The sequence below is a fragment of the Astyanax mexicanus genome, chromosome 1 (genome assembly GCF_023375975.1).
Source record: "Astyanax mexicanus isolate ESR-SI-001 chromosome 1, AstMex3_surface, whole genome shotgun sequence".
NCBI lineage: Eukaryota > Metazoa > Chordata > Actinopteri > Characiformes > Acestrorhamphidae > Astyanax > Astyanax mexicanus.
Window position 1 is genome coordinate 74,841,529 of NC_064408.1, and position 19,387 is coordinate 74,860,915.

Here is a 19,387-nt window from a genome sequence, read left to right on the forward strand (position 1 = left end):
CAATTCACTAGCCAGGGCAGCGGTCTGCACAGATCTGATTGGCAGAGGAGAGCGTTTGGTGATTTTACACCACACATGACTGATCTGTGAGTTTACTGCACCGAAAAGCACTGAAAACAGAAGCCACTGTCAGAATGAAATCCTTCTCTGTAGTTTATCGGTTTGGGACGGCATTTGTGACAACGTCTGGGTCCGGATCCGGATCGCGGTCCGCCTATTAGTGACCTCTGTTTTAAAGCTATCAAGATGAGTAAGTTAAGTACTAAGTTAACGCTCTGTTTACGCTAATTTTAGCAGCTAAATAGCAATTTAGCTTCTTCGTCATTTAATCAGCCACAACATGCCTCCTTTTCAGGTGCTCGTGCATCGCGGTTGTGCTGCCGAGGAAGGCAAGTTCTTCATTGCAGATATTGCATTGCACGCGTTTCACTTTTATTTTCTTGGTGATCCCACACTTTTGAGTTCTGTAGCGGGGTAGCCATGAAACCAGAGCCTGTCTGTATAATGTCCTGAGATGTCGTCCACTACCTACCCCGGTTTCCACTACTGCGCATGTGCGTCCAGGACAGAAAGGCAGTCGCAGCAGTTTGGAGAGAAAAACAAAGAAAAAAAAAAAACGACTAATCGACTATTAAATTAGTCGTCGACTATTTTAATAGTCGACATAATCGTGACTAGTCGACTAATCGTGGCAGCCCTAATCGTGATACATATCGATATCGACTGATATGGAAAACTATATCATGATAAGAATTTTTTCAGATCAATCGTCCAGCTCTAGAACAAATGCAGTATAATGAGTACAATAAAAAAATGTAAGTGGAGTAATCAGGCAACCCCTAAATAGTCTGCCTTTCCAAAGTACAATAAGCACCCAAAGGGGCTAAATCAAGCCCACAAATAAAAAAAATACAATTAAATTAAACAAAACATACACTTACTACCAAAAAACACCATGATTCTCCAAAATAGCAGGTTTTAGAAGAAGGACAAACAGTTTTAACCTTTAACTGAAAGCCAATGTAAAATGATTTCACTCCAATACTTCTGGAGCATTTCTTTTGGTCTTCATCTTGAAATCTTGCCATTATATAAGGAACAACTGCCAGATTCGCATTATGTCATATGTCAAGTGACATAAACTAGCAAAAACAAATCAATGGCTACAGCAACATCAATGGTATAAACATACATCTGATTGATTTCCATCTTTATGCAATGCAGGAGTCATTTTTTAAGCATTTTATTATTTTACCTTACTTTTAATAACAGTAGATAGATAAACTCGTCAATACATGACCAGTTGCAACCGACCAATGTTCCAGACACAATTCTCCTTCATGTATAGTAATGGCTCCACCTAGTGACCAGAAATGCCAGCCCAGCACCTCACACTGCTCTGGGCCTTATTCAAATAAACAATAAAAAACACAGGATCCTATCAAACCTGCTGTGTTTTAGATGAGGATACTTAAGAAACTTGGTATGCATGCTTGTGTAGATAAGTATGCAGTAAAAGACCGAAGCCTTTGAGCTCTCTTTGTGTTTATTTGTAGTCCTGAGTGTGTGAGAGTCTTTTGTGTATAATCCTAATAAATTTCCACTGATGGGAGAGAGCCTGAGGTAAAGGTTGCCATGGCAGTGTTATCCCATTAGCACTGAAGAATCATAAACAGCACTTATCCACACACCATCGGCCTCCTTTTACTCCCAGCCCTCGCTCCCTGCTCTGATCTCGCTCCCTCCGCCAACCTTTCTTCCAAATCTCTCCCCTTCCCTTCCCTTCCTGCATTAATACACTCTTTAGTCTCTGTCCTGCTCTCAATTTTATTCTCTCTCTCTCTCTCAGTCTCTCTCTCTCCATCTCTTTGCTTTAATAAGTCTCTCAGGGCTCTCAGGTACTGCTGAAGTTCAGGTAGAGGCTAATGCATCTGTGGAGAAATCTCTCTCTCTCTCTCTTTTGCTCTGCTTATTATCTGATGGTGAGCGCCTGTCTGTTTCCGGACTGATCCCAGAAGAGATCTGACCCTCAGGCATTTCTCCATTATTCCAAATCCTATGTAACTAGTATCTCAGAGTGGTTTAAGATAGGTGAGACGTTAAAACATCTTACACATCTGGCATAACTTGTTTTTGGCCTCTGGTCTACAGCATTATGCTACTATTTGATGGGACTTAAATATAAGATACAAGACTTAATTATCTACCAATAATCTTAAAATCTTTTAAGACCTAACCAGACAGGCGAACCTTTGTCCTCCATGTGTTTTAATTAGCCTCAGCAGTTCTCTATTTGTTCTTCCTTGGATTATGTTTGATAGGTATTGGCCACTGCATACTGGGAAACAGAATTTCCACTTGGTGTGGAGCTTAAATAATATTTCAACTTCAACTTTTTCAATAGCACTTGAACTACTGCTTTTTCTGTCTGGGTTTACTTTTATATGTCTTATATATGTCTGCTGGGAACACCCTACAAATCCTCTCTGATGTCTTAAACATGTTCCAATATAGTCATCTAGCTATAAGATTTTAGCTCTTTTTTTAAAGTAGCTTAGATTCTTAAGGATCATTTAATCCAATTTTAAGTACAGAAAAGCAACACTTCCACTAGAGGGCAGAGTTTAGAGTCAAAAGTTTCTGAAAACTACAAACAGTGAAGGAGGTTGTGATATTGTACTACAAAATATTCATCTGAAGAAAAGATTATTTAATGCCAGAGATTCATTTCTTGTCATGTCCATATTGCAGTGTGTTTTTTTCTCTTGAATTATTGTCTACATTGCACCTAAAATTCCAGTGATATCTGCAAGCTTTTAGAGAATGTGCACAAATATGATTGAAATGACCATATAGTACTGACTCCATCAGTATACAGCTCTGGAAAAAAATAAGAGAGCACTTAAAATGATGAGTTTCTTTGATTTGATACCAAATTGAAAACCTCTGGACTATAATCAAACCAAGCAGAACTGCTGGTGGAGGAGAACATGCCAAGATGCCTAAAAAGCTGTGATTAAACATCAGAGTTATTCCACCAAATATTGATTTCTGAACTCTTAAAGCTTTATAATATGAACTTGTTTTCTTTGCATTATTTGAGGTCTGAAAGTTCTGCATCGTTTTTGTTATTTCAGCCATTTCTCATTTTCTGCCAATAAATGCTCTAAATTACAATATTTTTATTTGGAATTTAGGAGAAATTTGTCTGTGGTTTTATAGAATAAACATCAATGTTCATTTTACTCAAACATATACCTATACATAGAAAAATCCAAAAAACTGATTCAGAAACTGAAGAGGTCTCTGATTTTTTTCCAGAGCTGTATATGTCCATATTTAATGTTGAGCATAAAAGCCTTTACACTTGCCCATTCTTCTTATTCTTCTTCTTCCAACCCTTCAACAACTTCAAGAAGTGACTGTTATTTAATACCACACACCTCCGCTCAACAGTGAAACTCCCTCAGTTTCCCTTAAGACGCCAAAACCAAGGTTCAAATTACAAATTAAGATCAGTTCAGTAAGAGTTGAATGAAACTGAAGAACATGAGGAGTAAAAGGCCAGTACAAGAACATAAGCCAACAGCCTGCAACAAACTTCTAAACCTTCTAACTAACAGTCAACACGAGTGACCTCTCGTTCACTATGTAAATTACCAGTAGCCATGTTCCATGATAATTCACTTAAAGCTTCTACAGATTCCACTGAGAGCAGCCTCCCCAGGCCATTTAACCCCCTCTGACCTTTAGTCTAATGGCACTCTGGGAAATGCTTACAGGAAGCTGGTTTTGAAGAAAGCGATCAATAACATACGTCATGCCTGTCAGAAACACACCTGACATCTGATAGCTCTCCATAAATGACGTCCAATAACCCAGCCCTGAGCCTGGGTCAAGCCAGCAGTCACTGAGTTCACCAGAAACTTGACATCTGAGAACACAGCAACACAGGAGAACACATCGAGACGGACGGGAAACGTCCGTGTCTGTGTTAACCTGACACTAATAGCAAGGCACACTGACACAACAGCAAGGTAGGGACACGCAATGTCAGGTACACAAGGCGACAGGTAATGCTAGGTTTGAGGTGTACAATTTCCTGTGTCATAACTCACTTCCAGCCATTACTGACTTCTAGACTGCTGAAGTTTTAAAAAGGCAAAAGGCTTATATTTTAGTGTCCAGCAGATGGCAGTACTGAGCTGCTATTTGCAACATTAGACTATGTATAAGCACTATAAGAATCTATCAATCAGCTTCAGACATCTTTCTGATAAAGCACAATAGAAGGAGGGAGAGTTGAACCACACCTGTCTACAGCCCACAGCGTTATTTACAATGTAGGATAAGGTGGGTAAACAGGTTGCAACACATCTTATCACATTAAATTCTTAAGACATTTCTCCTTATCAGTAAAGTCTGTGAGAGAGGGTTGACGTTAGGATTCAAATATATGTTCAAATATGTTATGGTAGATAATATTATATCATTACCATATTTTACACTATAAGGCACACTTAAAATCCTTTATCACTCGCAAAAAGTGTCAGTGTGCCTTATAATCTGATGCTCCTTATGTATAAATGTTACCAGTCAGGTAGTAAGAAGCAGTAAAGCGACTTTGCTGAAGTACAGCATTATACAGGAGTTCAGTTCTCCAGCACAGAGACTCGAGGCTAGAGCAGTGTTAGCATTAGCCATTAACTGTGCTATGTGCTAACTCTTTCACCGTTCAGAGGTAAGTATTATCAGCCTGTAGCCTGCTGCTAACCCTGGCTAGCACTGCTAGAGAAGCATTAGCATTACCCGCTAACCATGCTAAGCGCTAGCTCTTTCCCCACTGAGAGGTGAGTATATCAGCCTGTAGTCTGCATGTTTACCAAATTAAAATAAGCTACAAGGGACAAACCACTAGCTAATATCACCCTGGCTTACCGGAATGCCACCCAGCAGCGAGATAAGTAACATTATAACAGTAACACAGTTATAATTAATCATTATTATATTGTAGTTTTAGTCAAAATAAGGCAATGCAACTTTTGAATACAAAGAATATAAACCACATAAAACAAAAACCGACAACTTACATTCTATCCTGTTCTAATAATAAATGTGTTAAGGGGAGACGGCTACCTTTACATTCCTGAGTCCCCTATAAAGGCTTAAAAGTGAGCTTAGCAGAATGTTGTGCTATTATTAAAGCTGATTACTGAAGGTTTAATTTCAGTTTCAGTATTATATCATGATAATTAAAGGTGAAAAAATGTTTTGAACATGTGACATACGCTGATCAGCCACAGCAACAGCATAAAACCACCTGCCTAATATTAGGAGGAGGTCTCTATACTGCCCCCAAAACAAATGTGACCCATTGAGGCATGAACTCCACAAGACCTGTGAAGGTCTGCTGCAGTATCTGGGCACCAAGACATTGGCAGCAGACAATTTAAGTCCCGTTCAGATGGGCTAGATTTCTGTCCCTATGTGTAACAATGTGTATCAATGAGCCTTGGGCATCTTTCCTTAGAGCACTTTGAGTAGGTACTGGTCACTGCATGCTGGGACCACTCCACAAGACCTACTGATTTGCAGATACTCTGACCTACCTGTAGTGGAGTAGTTTAAAACCAATATGGTGGCAAATAGATTAAGCATCAAGAGAATTTACAATTGGTCAGATGTTCACCACACTAAAACAAAACACTTGGTTAAAGGAATTATTGAAAGTACCTCCAAGGCTGGTATTGCAATATCAATCTATATTTACCAAGTAATATATAGATATATTGTGCAACGCTAATTTCTCCACTGCAGGAAACCAGTTTAAACCATGCCCTGAAGCTTAAAAAGTTGGGTGAACACCATGCCATCTGTTCCAGCGATGTGTTTTGGCACCAGATCACCAGATCATTCAGAGATGAATCTACCAACCACAACTCGATTACTGCAGCCCTGATGGCAGAGGGGGTCCAATCAGATCTTAAACTAAATTAACCCAGTCAGGAGGACTCAATTAGGCCCAGCCTAGCCATGATGGATTGGGAACAGTGTGACAATTAGTGCTGAGCCGAGGTTAAAATATATACCCGCTTGCCACACTTGCAAATACACAATCGAGTTATAGCTTGGTGTATCCTGCTTAGAACACACCAAGACACTCTCCTCGTCAACCATGATCCATCATTCCTGCTGTCTCTGGGTGGGGGTGTCTGAGCTGATCAGAGCGGATGACTAAGGACGACTCTAAGACTCTAAAAATGGATGGTTTAGGCTGAACAGTTTCTGCTAATGAAGTGCTTTTAGACCTCAGATCAATGCTTCTACAGAACCACAGTGTAGGGCTGTGATAGTGACTCTAACGTATGACTTTTTTTTACAGCTATAAGAATTTCTAAAATGTGTTACTTCAAATTACTAGCAAATGTTGTTAAGCATTAGACATGTTTTATTATCCTTTAATTTTGGAAATCACGGTTACTAATATCACATTTTCCTTTGTTATATCATTACTGCTTTTTATAAATGCGAGTATAACTGTTCTCCATAGGGTCATCTATATGTGTTTTTATCTAAAATGGCTTTAAGATTTAGGACCTGCATATTATGGTGCAATGCGGACAGGGGAAGTTGGTGGTGGTAATGCATAGATGAGAAGCCTTTCTGAGGAGCATCTTAACAGTCTATAATGCTATGTCATATTTCTGGTGTTTGAAACCTAAAAGTATTTGACCACATCAAATAAATCAGGGTCAAATCTTACTGCACTGTAAGATTTGAACTTGTGATCTTTCTATGAACTAAAATTCTAGACATATCTAAACTACAGTCCTTGGGAGCTTTGATAAATCACTTTTTAATAAAATAAGTAGTAGTACATTCTATCTGTATTTTTATCATAAAATCTTCATATTGTTCGACCCTGGTGTGAGGGCAACTGAAGACATGGGAGACAAGTGGAGAAAGATACTGTAGATAGAGAAAGTGAGAGTGTGAGAGAGAGAGAGAAACAGAGAAGGAAAGAACATCATGTGAGGAATCCACCTGTCCGTGTGAGAGAGGTAAGATTAGATGTGCTTTCTCTCCTTTGTCTCAGGCCTGTTTCCAGAAAGGGGATATGGAAGTGGGTGGGAGGCTGCAGGGGGCACTGCATAACAATGTGCTTTTGTCATGGTGCTTGACCAAAACTGCAAGAGTTAGTCAGGCAAAGTAAAAGACCAAGAATTTCTATTCAGAGTTCCCGGCAAGGGGCCCGAGGTCCCCCACCACTTTTCATATACATACACCCAGCTTAAGCCTGGCATAGACAATAGCTTAGGCAACTGATTACTGTAGTAACCCTTACCATCCTCCACCTCCCGCCTAGGAGCATCTCTGTGCCGCCGATGGGGAACGTGAAGCGATACACCGTGTCGTTTTGTGTTTCTGGTGGTTAAGGTCATGATCTCTGGAGGAGGAGGATGGCTTGTAGTAAAGGGGTAAGTGGTGTAACGTCAACCTCAGTCAGAGCAGGTATCACACCAGAGTGTGCTGTGTTGTGGTAATAAAGATGGAGTTTACATTGTTGACTGCTGTCTAGTCCCATCTCTGAGCTGTTCATCTAGGTCAGGATCAGTATGCTAATGTCACTAACAAAGGCTATTAGCCTAGACTCTTAGCTTAGCTCCATTCAGTGCTCATACCCCAGCAGGAAAGCCATGTCCCTCCTCAGTAAGCTGCTCCATTCACTACTTAACATACTAACCAAGGAGGTCAGGGTTATATTACGTCTAAATTAGGCCTATCACAGGGCAATCACAGTTCTTAATACCAAAGCTATTACAGCATAATAAATAAAAACTCTATCTGACCAGCAAAAGCCAGTTTGGGTTTAGGCCTGATTTGTGAAAACCACTAGAATATAATCAATAAGAAGATGGATGATCACAAGCCATTAAACCAAGCTGAACTGCTTGAAATTTTGCAATAGGTGTGGCATAAAGTTATCCAAAAGCAGTGTGTAAGACTGGTGGAGGAAAATATGCCAAAACTGTGATTAAAAATCAGGGTTATTCCACCAAATATTGATTTTTGAAGTCTTAAAACTTAATGAATATGAACTTGTTTTATGTCTTTGCATTATTTGAGGTTTGAAAGCTCTACATCTTTTTGGTATTTGGGAAAAATGTTGTCTGTAGTTTATAGAATAAAAAAACAATGTTCATTTTACTCGAATATATACCTTTAAATAGCAAAATCAGAGAAACTGATTCAGAAACTGAAGTGGTTTCTTAATTTATTCCAGAGCTGTAGATATGAATATATTAACTTGATTCTAATAATTCTAATAACATTTTATTGTTTTTTCAGGATACTGTGTTATGTTTTAGTAATGTAATAATCTCAAACTATTTGACTTAAACCAAACATTTGGCCCAAAGGTGGAACTCTAATTTTTTTTTTTTAACTATGTTCTTTTAATAGCCTAAAAGAACATAGTTCTATGGCTCTATAGTTCTATATCCCTCCATCTCATACCTGGCACTATGGCACTGATAGGTTAATTTTTATTTGCTTCATACAGTCCTCCTCTATTGGTTATTTCTTAATACAGAGAAGCTTGTGGCTGCAACTTAGCTTAAATTTATTAGAAGAGGTTTCAACATATATTTGAACATATTATGCATGTATATTTTTTTATGTAAGAATTACTTAAAAGCTGTATTGTGGTATCACGGATCTTACTTCTTCACCCAAAAAAATTGCATTCACAGTCCAGTATATTTCCTTGTTCCCCTGAGAGCCATCAGAAAAAAAGCTCGGCCCACCACTGGCCAGAATGCCTGATGAGGGCTTAGAGAAAATCTGTGAAACACCTGCTCTGTGTCTAAAACTGTTAAGCACACACACACACACACACACACACACACACACACAAATCCACCATGACAAATACTGAAGAACAATACAAGATAGACAAATAAAAAGGAAGTATATGCAAAGAAAAGATTAATGAGAAATAACACGTGTGGATGTGCGAAGGTACATACTAATGTGTGCGTGTGTGTGTGTGTGTTTGCATTTACTGTGAGAGATAAGGCGGTTAATCCAGGAGGGCATGAATGTAGTGTGCTCAACACAATGCACTGTAGATCTGGGCAGCATCTTGCACTGTCACAATGTATTAGCCTAGACTTGCGTGACCCACACACACACGCACGCACACACACAAACGTAAACACACACACTGTACATGAACTCGGGGGCACTGTACATGAACCCAGAATAAGATGAAACAAGCATTCTAATTGGATGCTGTTCTGGAGCGATATATCCTCAAATCAATAAATGACGATCCACTGAACATTTTTACTCTGATAACGATTAATAAATAAATGTTTTAACAAATGGCAGACTCTGCATTTTTCTTTGCTAAAAGTTTCTTATGTTGTTCATTTAGTTCATTGTTTGATGTCTCATGTTGCTTTTATGTTGCAGACTGGATAGGGTGGAGTAGGAATAGGTAACAACAGACAAGATAACATTGGTTACTTTTCTTAGAGATTATGAATGTCGGACTTGATTTATTTTCGATTAATTGGCCAGCTGACATTGTATGGCACCATATTACAATTATTCTTAAAGATCAGCACTGGTTACTTGTATTGCTACAAATAATTTCCAAAACTCCATTTCCTGCTTTTTAAACTTTTTAAGCTAACAACATATAAAATACCATATCTTTTGAACACTACTATGGCTTGTTCTATAGAACACAGAGCTTTTTCTCTGCCAGTCATTTGCTGATCTGGAGCTCGTCTCTATTTAACAAAAGGATTAGAATTTTTATTAGATCAGTGGTCTGTAAGCCAGGGCCTCCCAGTGGGCCCAGTGATGCTGCTTGGGTGTCGTTGGCTAAAAATGTCATTTTTGTTTTCAGAGATCATGACAGTGACAAAGCTAGCTGGTGGACTGAATAGTTAGTTATGTTAATATTATTGTGAGCCTGATTGAAATCTTTCCATCTAATTATATGAGTTTTACTCATCATGGATAAATGGTTAAAAGCAGGGTCTTTTACAACAAAATATCCTGAAGCAATTTGAGTTTATCAATCAAATCAATAGGCCACACTGATTGCTGTATAGATTTTATATGGTCGATTAACACAGCATTTTTGGGAGGGTTAAGAGGTTTGTTAGTATTAATTTAATTAATTAATTAGGTTAATTTAGATGTGATTTATTCTATTTAAAAATATACAATTCATCAGGATGTTTATCAGGCTGAAGATTCTCAACAAGAAGTTGCTACAGAAATAGCTGTCTGAAAAACACTATGCTTTGTAGATGTGTTTACATCACTTTAAACTTTCGATTATATATTTTACATAGAAATAAAATTTATTGTAAAACTAATTTGACTAAAGTTTTATTCATTAACAAATGTGACCTTGTGTTTTTAAACATGTTTACTGCAATATAATTTGGCCTCAAGATCAAAAAGTACCAAGTTGGACTAAACCCTGCAAGAAAATAATCAATTTTGGCATCTTAAGGGACCTTTAAAAACGTTTAACAGTTTGAAGAGTTTTTTATATTTAATAATATTGCACACTGAACTTGTATAACACACAATGCACTAATGTCTAGGACCCCTTAAGGAATCTTTAGCTGCACACACAACTATAGAACACTATAATTTTGGTAGACAAATTCTATCTATGGTTAATAAATGCATACATAAAGCTACCACAGCAAAAAAACATCTCTCAGCACACACCTTAACATTATACTACTAGGAGAAACGCATCCAGAAAAAAAAAAGATCTTTATCAGTGACCTTCCAACTACATCTCTCTAGCTTTCTAACAAACCCTCCGTACCAGTTCTCAGTCAATTCCACTTCTGTCATCCATCTCTTTTGCCTCCAGCTATCTTCTCTTATCTGCTGCAGTATACAATACCCATCCATCCCATCGTCTATATCTCCCTATATCCGTCTCATTTCATCCCCATCTCCAATTCCCCTCCCTCTCCTCTTCTTCTCCACCATCTCTCCTTTCCTCTCTTATCTAACCTGGCTGTAACAATGTCTATGGGCTGATGTTCCTTGTGTAATTAGGTCAGTTCCATCACCTCAGTCACATTCACTCAGTTCACACCCAGTTAAGTCTCACTCTCAGCTGTTTCTGATTGTTCTCAGTTCCCACAGACAGACACACACAGTTAGTTCACGTATGCGTACACACAGTTGATGAGTCAAAGAATGATACATACTAATGGCCCGTGTTCTGATTGGCTGCCCGTTTTGCAGCTCAGATTCCATCTATGGATTGTTTGTGGACTGGAGAATGAATGAGATGTCCGGCAACAAGCCAGTAAACAATCGCTATTTAAAAATTAACACTGATGTCGTACCGTACCATATTTGTCTAGCTATAAGACACACTTAATATCTGTTAATTTTCCCAAAAATCGTCAGTGCGCCTTCTAATCCAATGAGAATTTTGTGTGAATTTTACCAGTCAGGTTGTAAGGAGCAGTAAAGCCACTCCGCTGAAGAACAGCGTTATACAGGAGTTTCAGTTCAGCTAAGCGCTAGTTAGCTCTTTTACCATTCAGAGGTGAGTGTTATTAGAGTGTTGCTGCTGCTAACCCCGGCTAACACTGCTGGAGCAGCATTCCCCGCTAACTGTGCTAAGTGTTTGTTAGCTCCTTCGCCATTCAGAGGGAGTATATCGAACTGAATCCTGCTGCTAACCCCGGCTAGCACAGATGGAGCAGAATTAGCATTACTCGCTAACCGTGCTAAGTGTTAGTTAGCTCTTTTGCCATTCAGAAGTGAGTATTATTGGACTGTAGCTGATGCAAACCCCAGCTTGCACTGCTGGAGCAGCATTACCCGTTAACCGCGCTAAGCACTAGTTAGCTCCTTTCCTGTTCAGATGGAGTATATCGGACTGTAGTCTGCTGTTAACCCCGGCTACCACTGCTGGAGCAGCATTAGCATTAGTTGCTAACTGCGCTATGTGCTAGTTAGCTCTTTCGCCATTCAGATGTGAGCATATTTTGGACTGTAGCCTTCACGTTTACCTTGATAAAACGAGCTACGTGATATGAACCGCTAGCTAATATCGCCTTGGCTTACCTGAACACTCAGGTTTCCTCAGTGTAGTACTGTCGGGTGGCATTAGCCACTAACTGCGGCTAGCCTTAGTGTAAATCTGGAAATCTAGGCTTACTCTAAAGAAAAACGGAAGTGCTTTACTCACCCAAATAAACAGTTTTCAGAAGAGAAATCTGTTTAGAGTAACACCCAGCACTCGTTTCACTTTAAAATAAATGTTTTTTTTTTTAATAATTACAGTTTTGTTTACTTAACTTTACAGGTCTTGCCACCCAGCGGTGAGGCCTGCTGAATTAAAAGGAAAACATGGCGACACCCCTGCATAATGCTACTTATAATCCAGTGTCCTTGTGTATGAAAATAGACGTTTATTGATAGTGCCTCTTATAATCCGGTGTGCCGTATAGTGCGAACAATATGGTAACTCAGGGCTTACCACCATGCATTACCATCCTGACCTTCCTACAGTAGCTCACCATGAAACAGTCGTTCCTCAACCCATAACCATCCATCACCACTATGCTTTCATATTGACTAAAAACAGAACGAGGTAAATCATGAATGGCCGAGCATCCCCCAGCGTGCAACAATATCAAAGATCAATAAACCGCCTACCGCAGAGGAGCGACTGAATGAATCTGCTCTTATGCAGCAGAGTATGGGAGCTGCCCCAGAGAGGTCAGCCAGAAGGGTCTCCCCAGCCACTCTAGAGGTCAAAGATCACCAAGTCAGAGCAGCACAATCTGCGCAGGGATGAACAGGACCAACACATTCACGCCAGAAACAATGGTCCCAGAGTAAGTAATCGTCAAAAAAGTGAAAAAACAGCTGTTTAGACTTACAAGACCTGATCTGATGGCTCTAAATGGCTGTAAATTTGAAGTAGCAGCATCTAGAGAATTCAGAGCTAATTAAATACACACCAGCTGAAATCATTCAGATTAATAAAAAAAGACTATATGGAACAGCAAAAAAGTTGTAGCCTGATGGCCCGTATGTCCCTAAAATGATATTTTGCTGTATTTTTGTGATAACTGTGTGTGTTATACGATATGCATTCCGCAACAAGAGCTTTAGTGTGGTCAAAATGTCCCTATCTCATCCCAAAATTACTGGATTTAGCACCTAGAACACAGTTCCACTGCTCACAGCTTAAGGGACTTATATCCCTTTAGTGCACATGTGGTATTAGGCATGGTGCCAATAGTTTGATGTTTATCTACCCTAGAGGGTCCTATTCATTTGGCAATATTTCAGTAGTGACTACACTGACTAGACAAGCTGTGTGTGTGCATGTGCACATCTGTGTCAGCAATGGGTTCAACTTAAAGTAGCTAAATACAAACATTAACCAATGCCTACACAACAACCCTTCAGCTTGTTTAGGGTTATTTAGTTATATAGTGCACAAAGGATCAAAACTGCAGCCTTTATAACAATCCCTAAAATAATCAATTTTCAATGGTTTCTCAGTAAAGGCAATAGTTATATATTTATATATTTAGAACCATGACAGCTAGGAAAAAAACATTTGAATGGTATCATAAGTTATTTAGGTTCTTTTAAGACAATTAAAAAAATGGAGAGCACTATACAGAACCTTTTACTGCTTTAACTACAGCCCTGGAAAAAAATTAAGAGACAACTGAATCAGTTTCTCTGATTTTGCTATTTATAGGTATATGTTTTATGTTTGTGTAAAATGAATATTGTTGTTTTAATTTATAAACTACAGACAACATTTCTCCCAAATTCCAAATAAAAATATTGTCATTTAGAGCATTTATTTGCAGAAAATGAGAAATGGCTAAAATAACAAAAAAGATGCAGAGCTTTCAGACCTTAAATAATGCAAACTAATAATGAAAACAAGGTTTAAAAGTTCAGAAATCAATATTTGTTGAATAACCGTGGGTTTTAATCACAATTTTCTATGCATCTAGGCATGTTCTCCTCCACCAGTCTTACACACTGCTTTTGGATAACTTTATGCCACTCCTGGTGCAAAAATTCAAGCAGTTCAGCTTGGTTTGATGGCTTGTTTTGATCATCCATCTTCCTCTTGATTACTTTCCAGAGATTTTCAATTTGGTAAAATCAAAGAAACTTTTTTTCCAGAGCTGTATATTAATCTATACCACTATATAGTAAGTGACCAACTTAAGTCCAGCAAGATTAAGCATATTTAACTTGTACAGTTTGTTTAAACATCACAACATCTCTCACAGCATCTAACAGCAGTCACTCACAGGTAAAGCAGGATCCGGTTTTCCTCTCTCGGCAGGACTGTGTGCGTCTGAGTGGACGCTCCGGTACTCCTTGGCTGTTCAACCTGAGCATTGGCCGTGGCGTCCACAGTGACTCGGGCCTCTGGTGAACTTTGGAGGCCAGGAGTCTGCGGCGGAGGCTGCCATCCACCTTGGGGCTGGAGGAGCTGCTGTGGTCCGGAGCCTGGAGCTGAGGATGAGAGTTGCCCATCTTATGGCTGCGGCTGCGGAAGCTGAGGCTGCGGCAGAAGGGCTTGGCCTTGCGCTCCTCATAGCAGGCCGTGTAGGAGCAGCCCAGCAGCGGGGCCGAGGATAGGCACTGCACGTATGTCAGCATGCTGCAGGCTCAGCCGGCCTGGGGGCGGTGTTAGGGGCTTCACCCCCACCTCTCTCTCTCTTTTTCTCGCTCACCCCCTCACCCACCGGTCTTAGTGTTGTCCCCAGATCCCCTCTTACTCACTTTGGGAGAAGGGAGGGGCCTGGGCTATATGGCCCACTAGGGACCCTTCTTCAAGCCCCTGCTTACTGAAGCCTCAGAATGACAAGCCCTCCGCCTCCTCTGCCTCTCTTTTCTTTTTTGCTCAGTCTCTGCCTCTCTCTCTCTCTCTCTCTCTCTCTTTCTCTCTCTCTAGAGGCTTCAGTAGAATCGATTCTGTCAAACAAAAGGGGCCAGTCCGCAGAGTGTCAGGTTACACGCTGTCCAGCATCTCCAAAACAAACAGCAATTCCTCCAAACCACGCTCAAGCCACTCTGCAATTTCTCAAAAGCTGAAATCAGCCTGCTGTTGAAAATCATCAGCAAACACGAGGACAGCCTATACAAAAATAGCTGCGGTGTAAAAACACAGCTTTTCCCAGTCTTCCAGATATCTCCACAGCTCCTCCACAGTAGAAGCTGCACAGTCAGAGATGTGCATCAAAGGAAAGTCCAGCCTGGACTGGGACGTGGTCAAGTGAGCTGGTAGAAGAGCTGATCTCTCCTCTTTCTCTTCTATTTCCTCCTGTCCATTAGCACTGGACATTGATCAGGGCTGACCATCATCCTCTTTGTCTCAGGAGCTGGCTGATCAGTGTGGCCGGCCTCCTCTTGGTCCTCTCCTGGACTAATCTCTTAACCCAGATTAACTGCCCCTGCCCCTCTTCGTCCGCACGCTGTCACACAGATGGCCACCAAGATGCAGGTAATTAAACCCAAACACAAAGCACTGAGCAACAGGCAAAGACTACCCAACGCATATGCTGGCATTTATTTAGAACAGGTGATGTGCTGACTATCCTATCACAAACACCCATCCCAAATAGAAACAAACACAGACAAACACTACTAGGGCTCAGGAGACACGGATACTGTCTAAAAAGTCCACAAAACAGACAATACAGTTGTTTGAGGAGCTTGTGTATGGTCAAAATAGCACTATTTGGATTTGCTAAAAAAAAAATAATAATAATTCTGCTGTAAAAATACAGTAAGTAACTTAAATGCTAATGAAACAGTCAGTTACTCCAATAAAAGCAGGCTAAGCTCTTTTAATACCCTTGATTTTTTTTAGAAGAAACTATGAACAGGTGTCCCAATACTTCTCTCCATATAGTGTAAATTGAGCATAGGACAATAAGGGGAATACAGTGATTTTAAACTCTCTTGATTTTAATCAGTGCTGTCTAGAAAAGACTTTCTTCTTCCAGATTTTGGAGCACTGTTGTGAGGATTTGATTGCATTCACCAGTAAGAGCATTAGTGAAGTCAGATGAAGATGTTGGACCTCATCCCAAACTTTCCAACTCATCCTAAAAGTTTGAAATGAAGCACCTTCATTTCAGAGAACACAGTTCCTCAGTCCCACAGCTCAGTGCTGGAGTAAATATACCACCCTAGTTTGTGCCTGGCATTAGGCATGGTGCCAATAGGTTCATGTTCATATGTTCCAGAGAGTCATGTATGATGTATAGCTATGGAAAAAAATCATGTTTCAAAATCAAGTTTTTCCGATTTCACAAAATTGAAAATCTCTGGAATATAATCAAAAGGAAGATGGATGATCACAAGCCATCAAACCAAGGTGAACTGCTTGTATTTTTGCAGCAGGAGTGGCATAAAGTTATCCAAAAGCAGTGTGTAAGACTGGTGGAGGAGAACATGCCAAAATGCATGAAAACTGTGATTTAAAAAACAGGGTTATTCCACCAAATATTGATTTCTGAAATCTTAAAACTTTATGAATATAAACTTGTTTTCTTTGCATTATTTGAGGTCTGAAAGCTTCAGTCGTTTCTCATTTCCTGCAAATAAATAAATCTAAATGACAATATTTTTCTTTGGAATTTGAGAGAAATGTTGTCCGGAGTTTTAGAATAAAACAACAATGTTCATTTTACTCAAACATAAACCTATAAATAGCAAAATCAGAGAAACTGATTCAGAAACTGAAGTGATGCTTAATTTTTTCCAGAGCTGTATATATCAGTCAGGCCCTGGACACAGAAATTTAATTGGTACTAATTAGTACTTTAAAACTCTGGTCCTAAAAGAAACAGAATCTATAAGACAGTTAATTTTAAATTACTAGTTTGATCCAACATGTTAACAAGGTTGACAGTGACTAAAAAAATAAGTATTCACCCATTTCTGTGATGTCTTCTACATAATGCAGTTCAGTTGTTTGCCTGCATTGTTTTACTGTTAGTAAAAAAATAGTTTTTTCCCAGAATGGGCTGTAAACTGAACCCCCCTCCCTCTTAAACTGATCTGACCCGGGCAGTTGTAGCATGTGAGCGGCTAAAATAGCATGTATGGTAGAAGTGACCAGTGTCCCTCTGGATGGCCCTTTCCCACAGACTCATTACAGCTATAGCTCCCTCTTCTGGACAACAGGGTCAAATGCTAGCGGATTTGTCAGACACCACTCTGACTCATTCAGATACTCTCTCTCTCTCTCTCTCTCTCTCTCTCTCTCTCTCTCTCTCTTTCTCTCTCTCTCTCTCTCACACATAAACAAACGCACACATGCCAGATTAGCCCAGTGCTCCAGGTGTGAGCTCAAATGGATTACAGACAGATCAGGTGACCAAATGCTTCATGTCCTCCTGGGCGCTCTCTCTGTCAGATGAGCAGACGAGCGTAATCTGACAGGCTGCCAAAAGACACACAGTGAGCAGCTCATTCAGTGATCACACAATCAGGTCAGTCCCTACAGGTTAGATTTACCTTATTGTGCAGCTTGACAATATACACTATATTAACAAAAGGATTGGAACACTACTAGATTTTAAAAATAAATGTTGGAAGGGAAAAAATCAGTCAACAAGAATTTGATGGTGACCACCCTGGAGGACCACAAAAAAGTATTGGGTATAAAATTCTACTTGTGGTTTCTCTAGTAAGAAACAGAGGCTGACATACATGTGTATAAATTGTTCATACTGTTTCAAATGCATAGCTGGGTGGGTCCAGCCAGGTTTCTAATTTAGTCCACCAAACTCTCAAAACACACCCTGTACACATTAGGCCTGCTAAATCATATTTAGATGCTATATTATTTTTACTATTCAGATAAAGTTGACATTTATCAGTCAGACAGCTGACAATGGTTATTAATTATTCTTTATGAAATGAATGAATAAAGGAATTTTGATTTTACCAAATTTAAAACCTCTGGAACATAATCAGGAAGAAAATGAATGTTCACAAGCCATCAAACAAAGCTAAACTGCTGGAATCTTTGCACCAGGAGTAGCATAAAGTTATCCAAAAGCAGTGTGTAAGACTGGTGGAGGAGAACATGCCAAGATGCATGAAAACTGTGATTAAAAACCAGAGTTATTCCACCAAATATTGATTTCTGAACTCTTAAAACTTTATGAATATGAGCTTGTTTTCTTTTGCATTATTTGAGGTCTGAAAGCTCTGCATCTTTTTTGTTATTTCAGTCATTTCTAATTTTCTGCAAATAAATGCTCTCAATGACAATATGACAATTTTTTTGTCAATCTGACAATGACAGCTTTAAGCAACTTAATGAATTAATGAATGAATAAATGAATTAAGCAATAATGTAATTAATCAATTAGTATCTGACCCACAGAATAGGGCCTATTACCTTGTCCGTGTGCATTCTTATGGATGGATGGATGGATGGATAGATGGATGGATGAATAGACAGATAGATTGTTCCCTGTATTTAAGAATTAAAAGTTTGTTCTTTTAAAATAATTATCTTGCAATTCAAAAGCAATTATACTAATACATCTGACAATGACAGCTTTAAGCTTTAATTATTTAATCAGCTTTTTTTAGTTTGTTCAAAAATAATCAGTGAAATACTAAGATTCTAGAGCTAATATATCTGACAGCTTAGGCAAATCAATTAAAGCCCTGTTGTACACAATGTTTAACACAACTCTTATATTATTAAGTATGTGAATCTATATGTAGTCCAGCATTTAATCTAATCTTTTTCTGTGTAAGCTGTAAGCTGAGCTCTTCATAAACAGCAAGTGTGAACACAGTGCACTCCAGTGAAAGAACAGGGGTTGAGTTTAGTGAAAACACTTTATGAGGTCATTCCATTAGTGGTTTTGTGGTTCAACCACAACAATGCAGACAAGCCTCAAGAAGAGTGTCTGAATACGGCAGTTTTATGTCTTTAGCACCAGCCTTTAAAATGCTGTGTGGTATGTGTGGAGCGGAGAGAACAACGTCAAGGTCATGCTAACTCCTTGTAAACCAAAAATCACAGATTTACAGAAGATGGAAAAACTTTTGTGTCATTTTAAAGCATGTGTATTGGTCCATTCATGCTGTACTTTTAACAAAATGTAAAGAACAACTGCTGCATTCATTACTTTAAAAAGTGAAAGTGGCAAAAATTGATATTTGCAGTGTAGAATCCTGGTTCAAAATATCAGTAGACAGATACACTTTCACAACTAGTAGGCTGTGTATATTCACAGCTACACACAATCCTTCAGCTTCACGTTGGGAGGATGTGTTGAAATCACACGTGTATTTCTGA

At 39.2% G+C, this 19,387-nt stretch overlaps 1 protein-coding gene across 5 annotated transcripts in view; it reads right to left on the reverse strand.

Annotated features, from left to right (window-relative positions):
- The window catches only part of nhsl1b (NHS-like 1b), a 160,047-nt gene that overhangs the window by 41,554 nt on the left and 99,106 nt on the right, over positions 1–19,387 (reverse strand). For 2 of the 5 annotated variants that reach the window (XM_049483178.1, XM_015608726.3), the window contains exon 1: positions 14,358–15,451. The exons of the other annotated variants lie outside the window; for them this stretch is intronic. In XM_049483178.1, coding sequence (XP_049339135.1) covers positions 14,358–14,712 — 355 coding nt within the window. In that variant the 5' untranslated portion in view covers positions 14,713–15,451. Of the gene's footprint in view, positions 1–14,357; positions 15,452–19,387 lie in introns of those variants that run through there. 5 annotated transcript variants of the gene reach the window in all.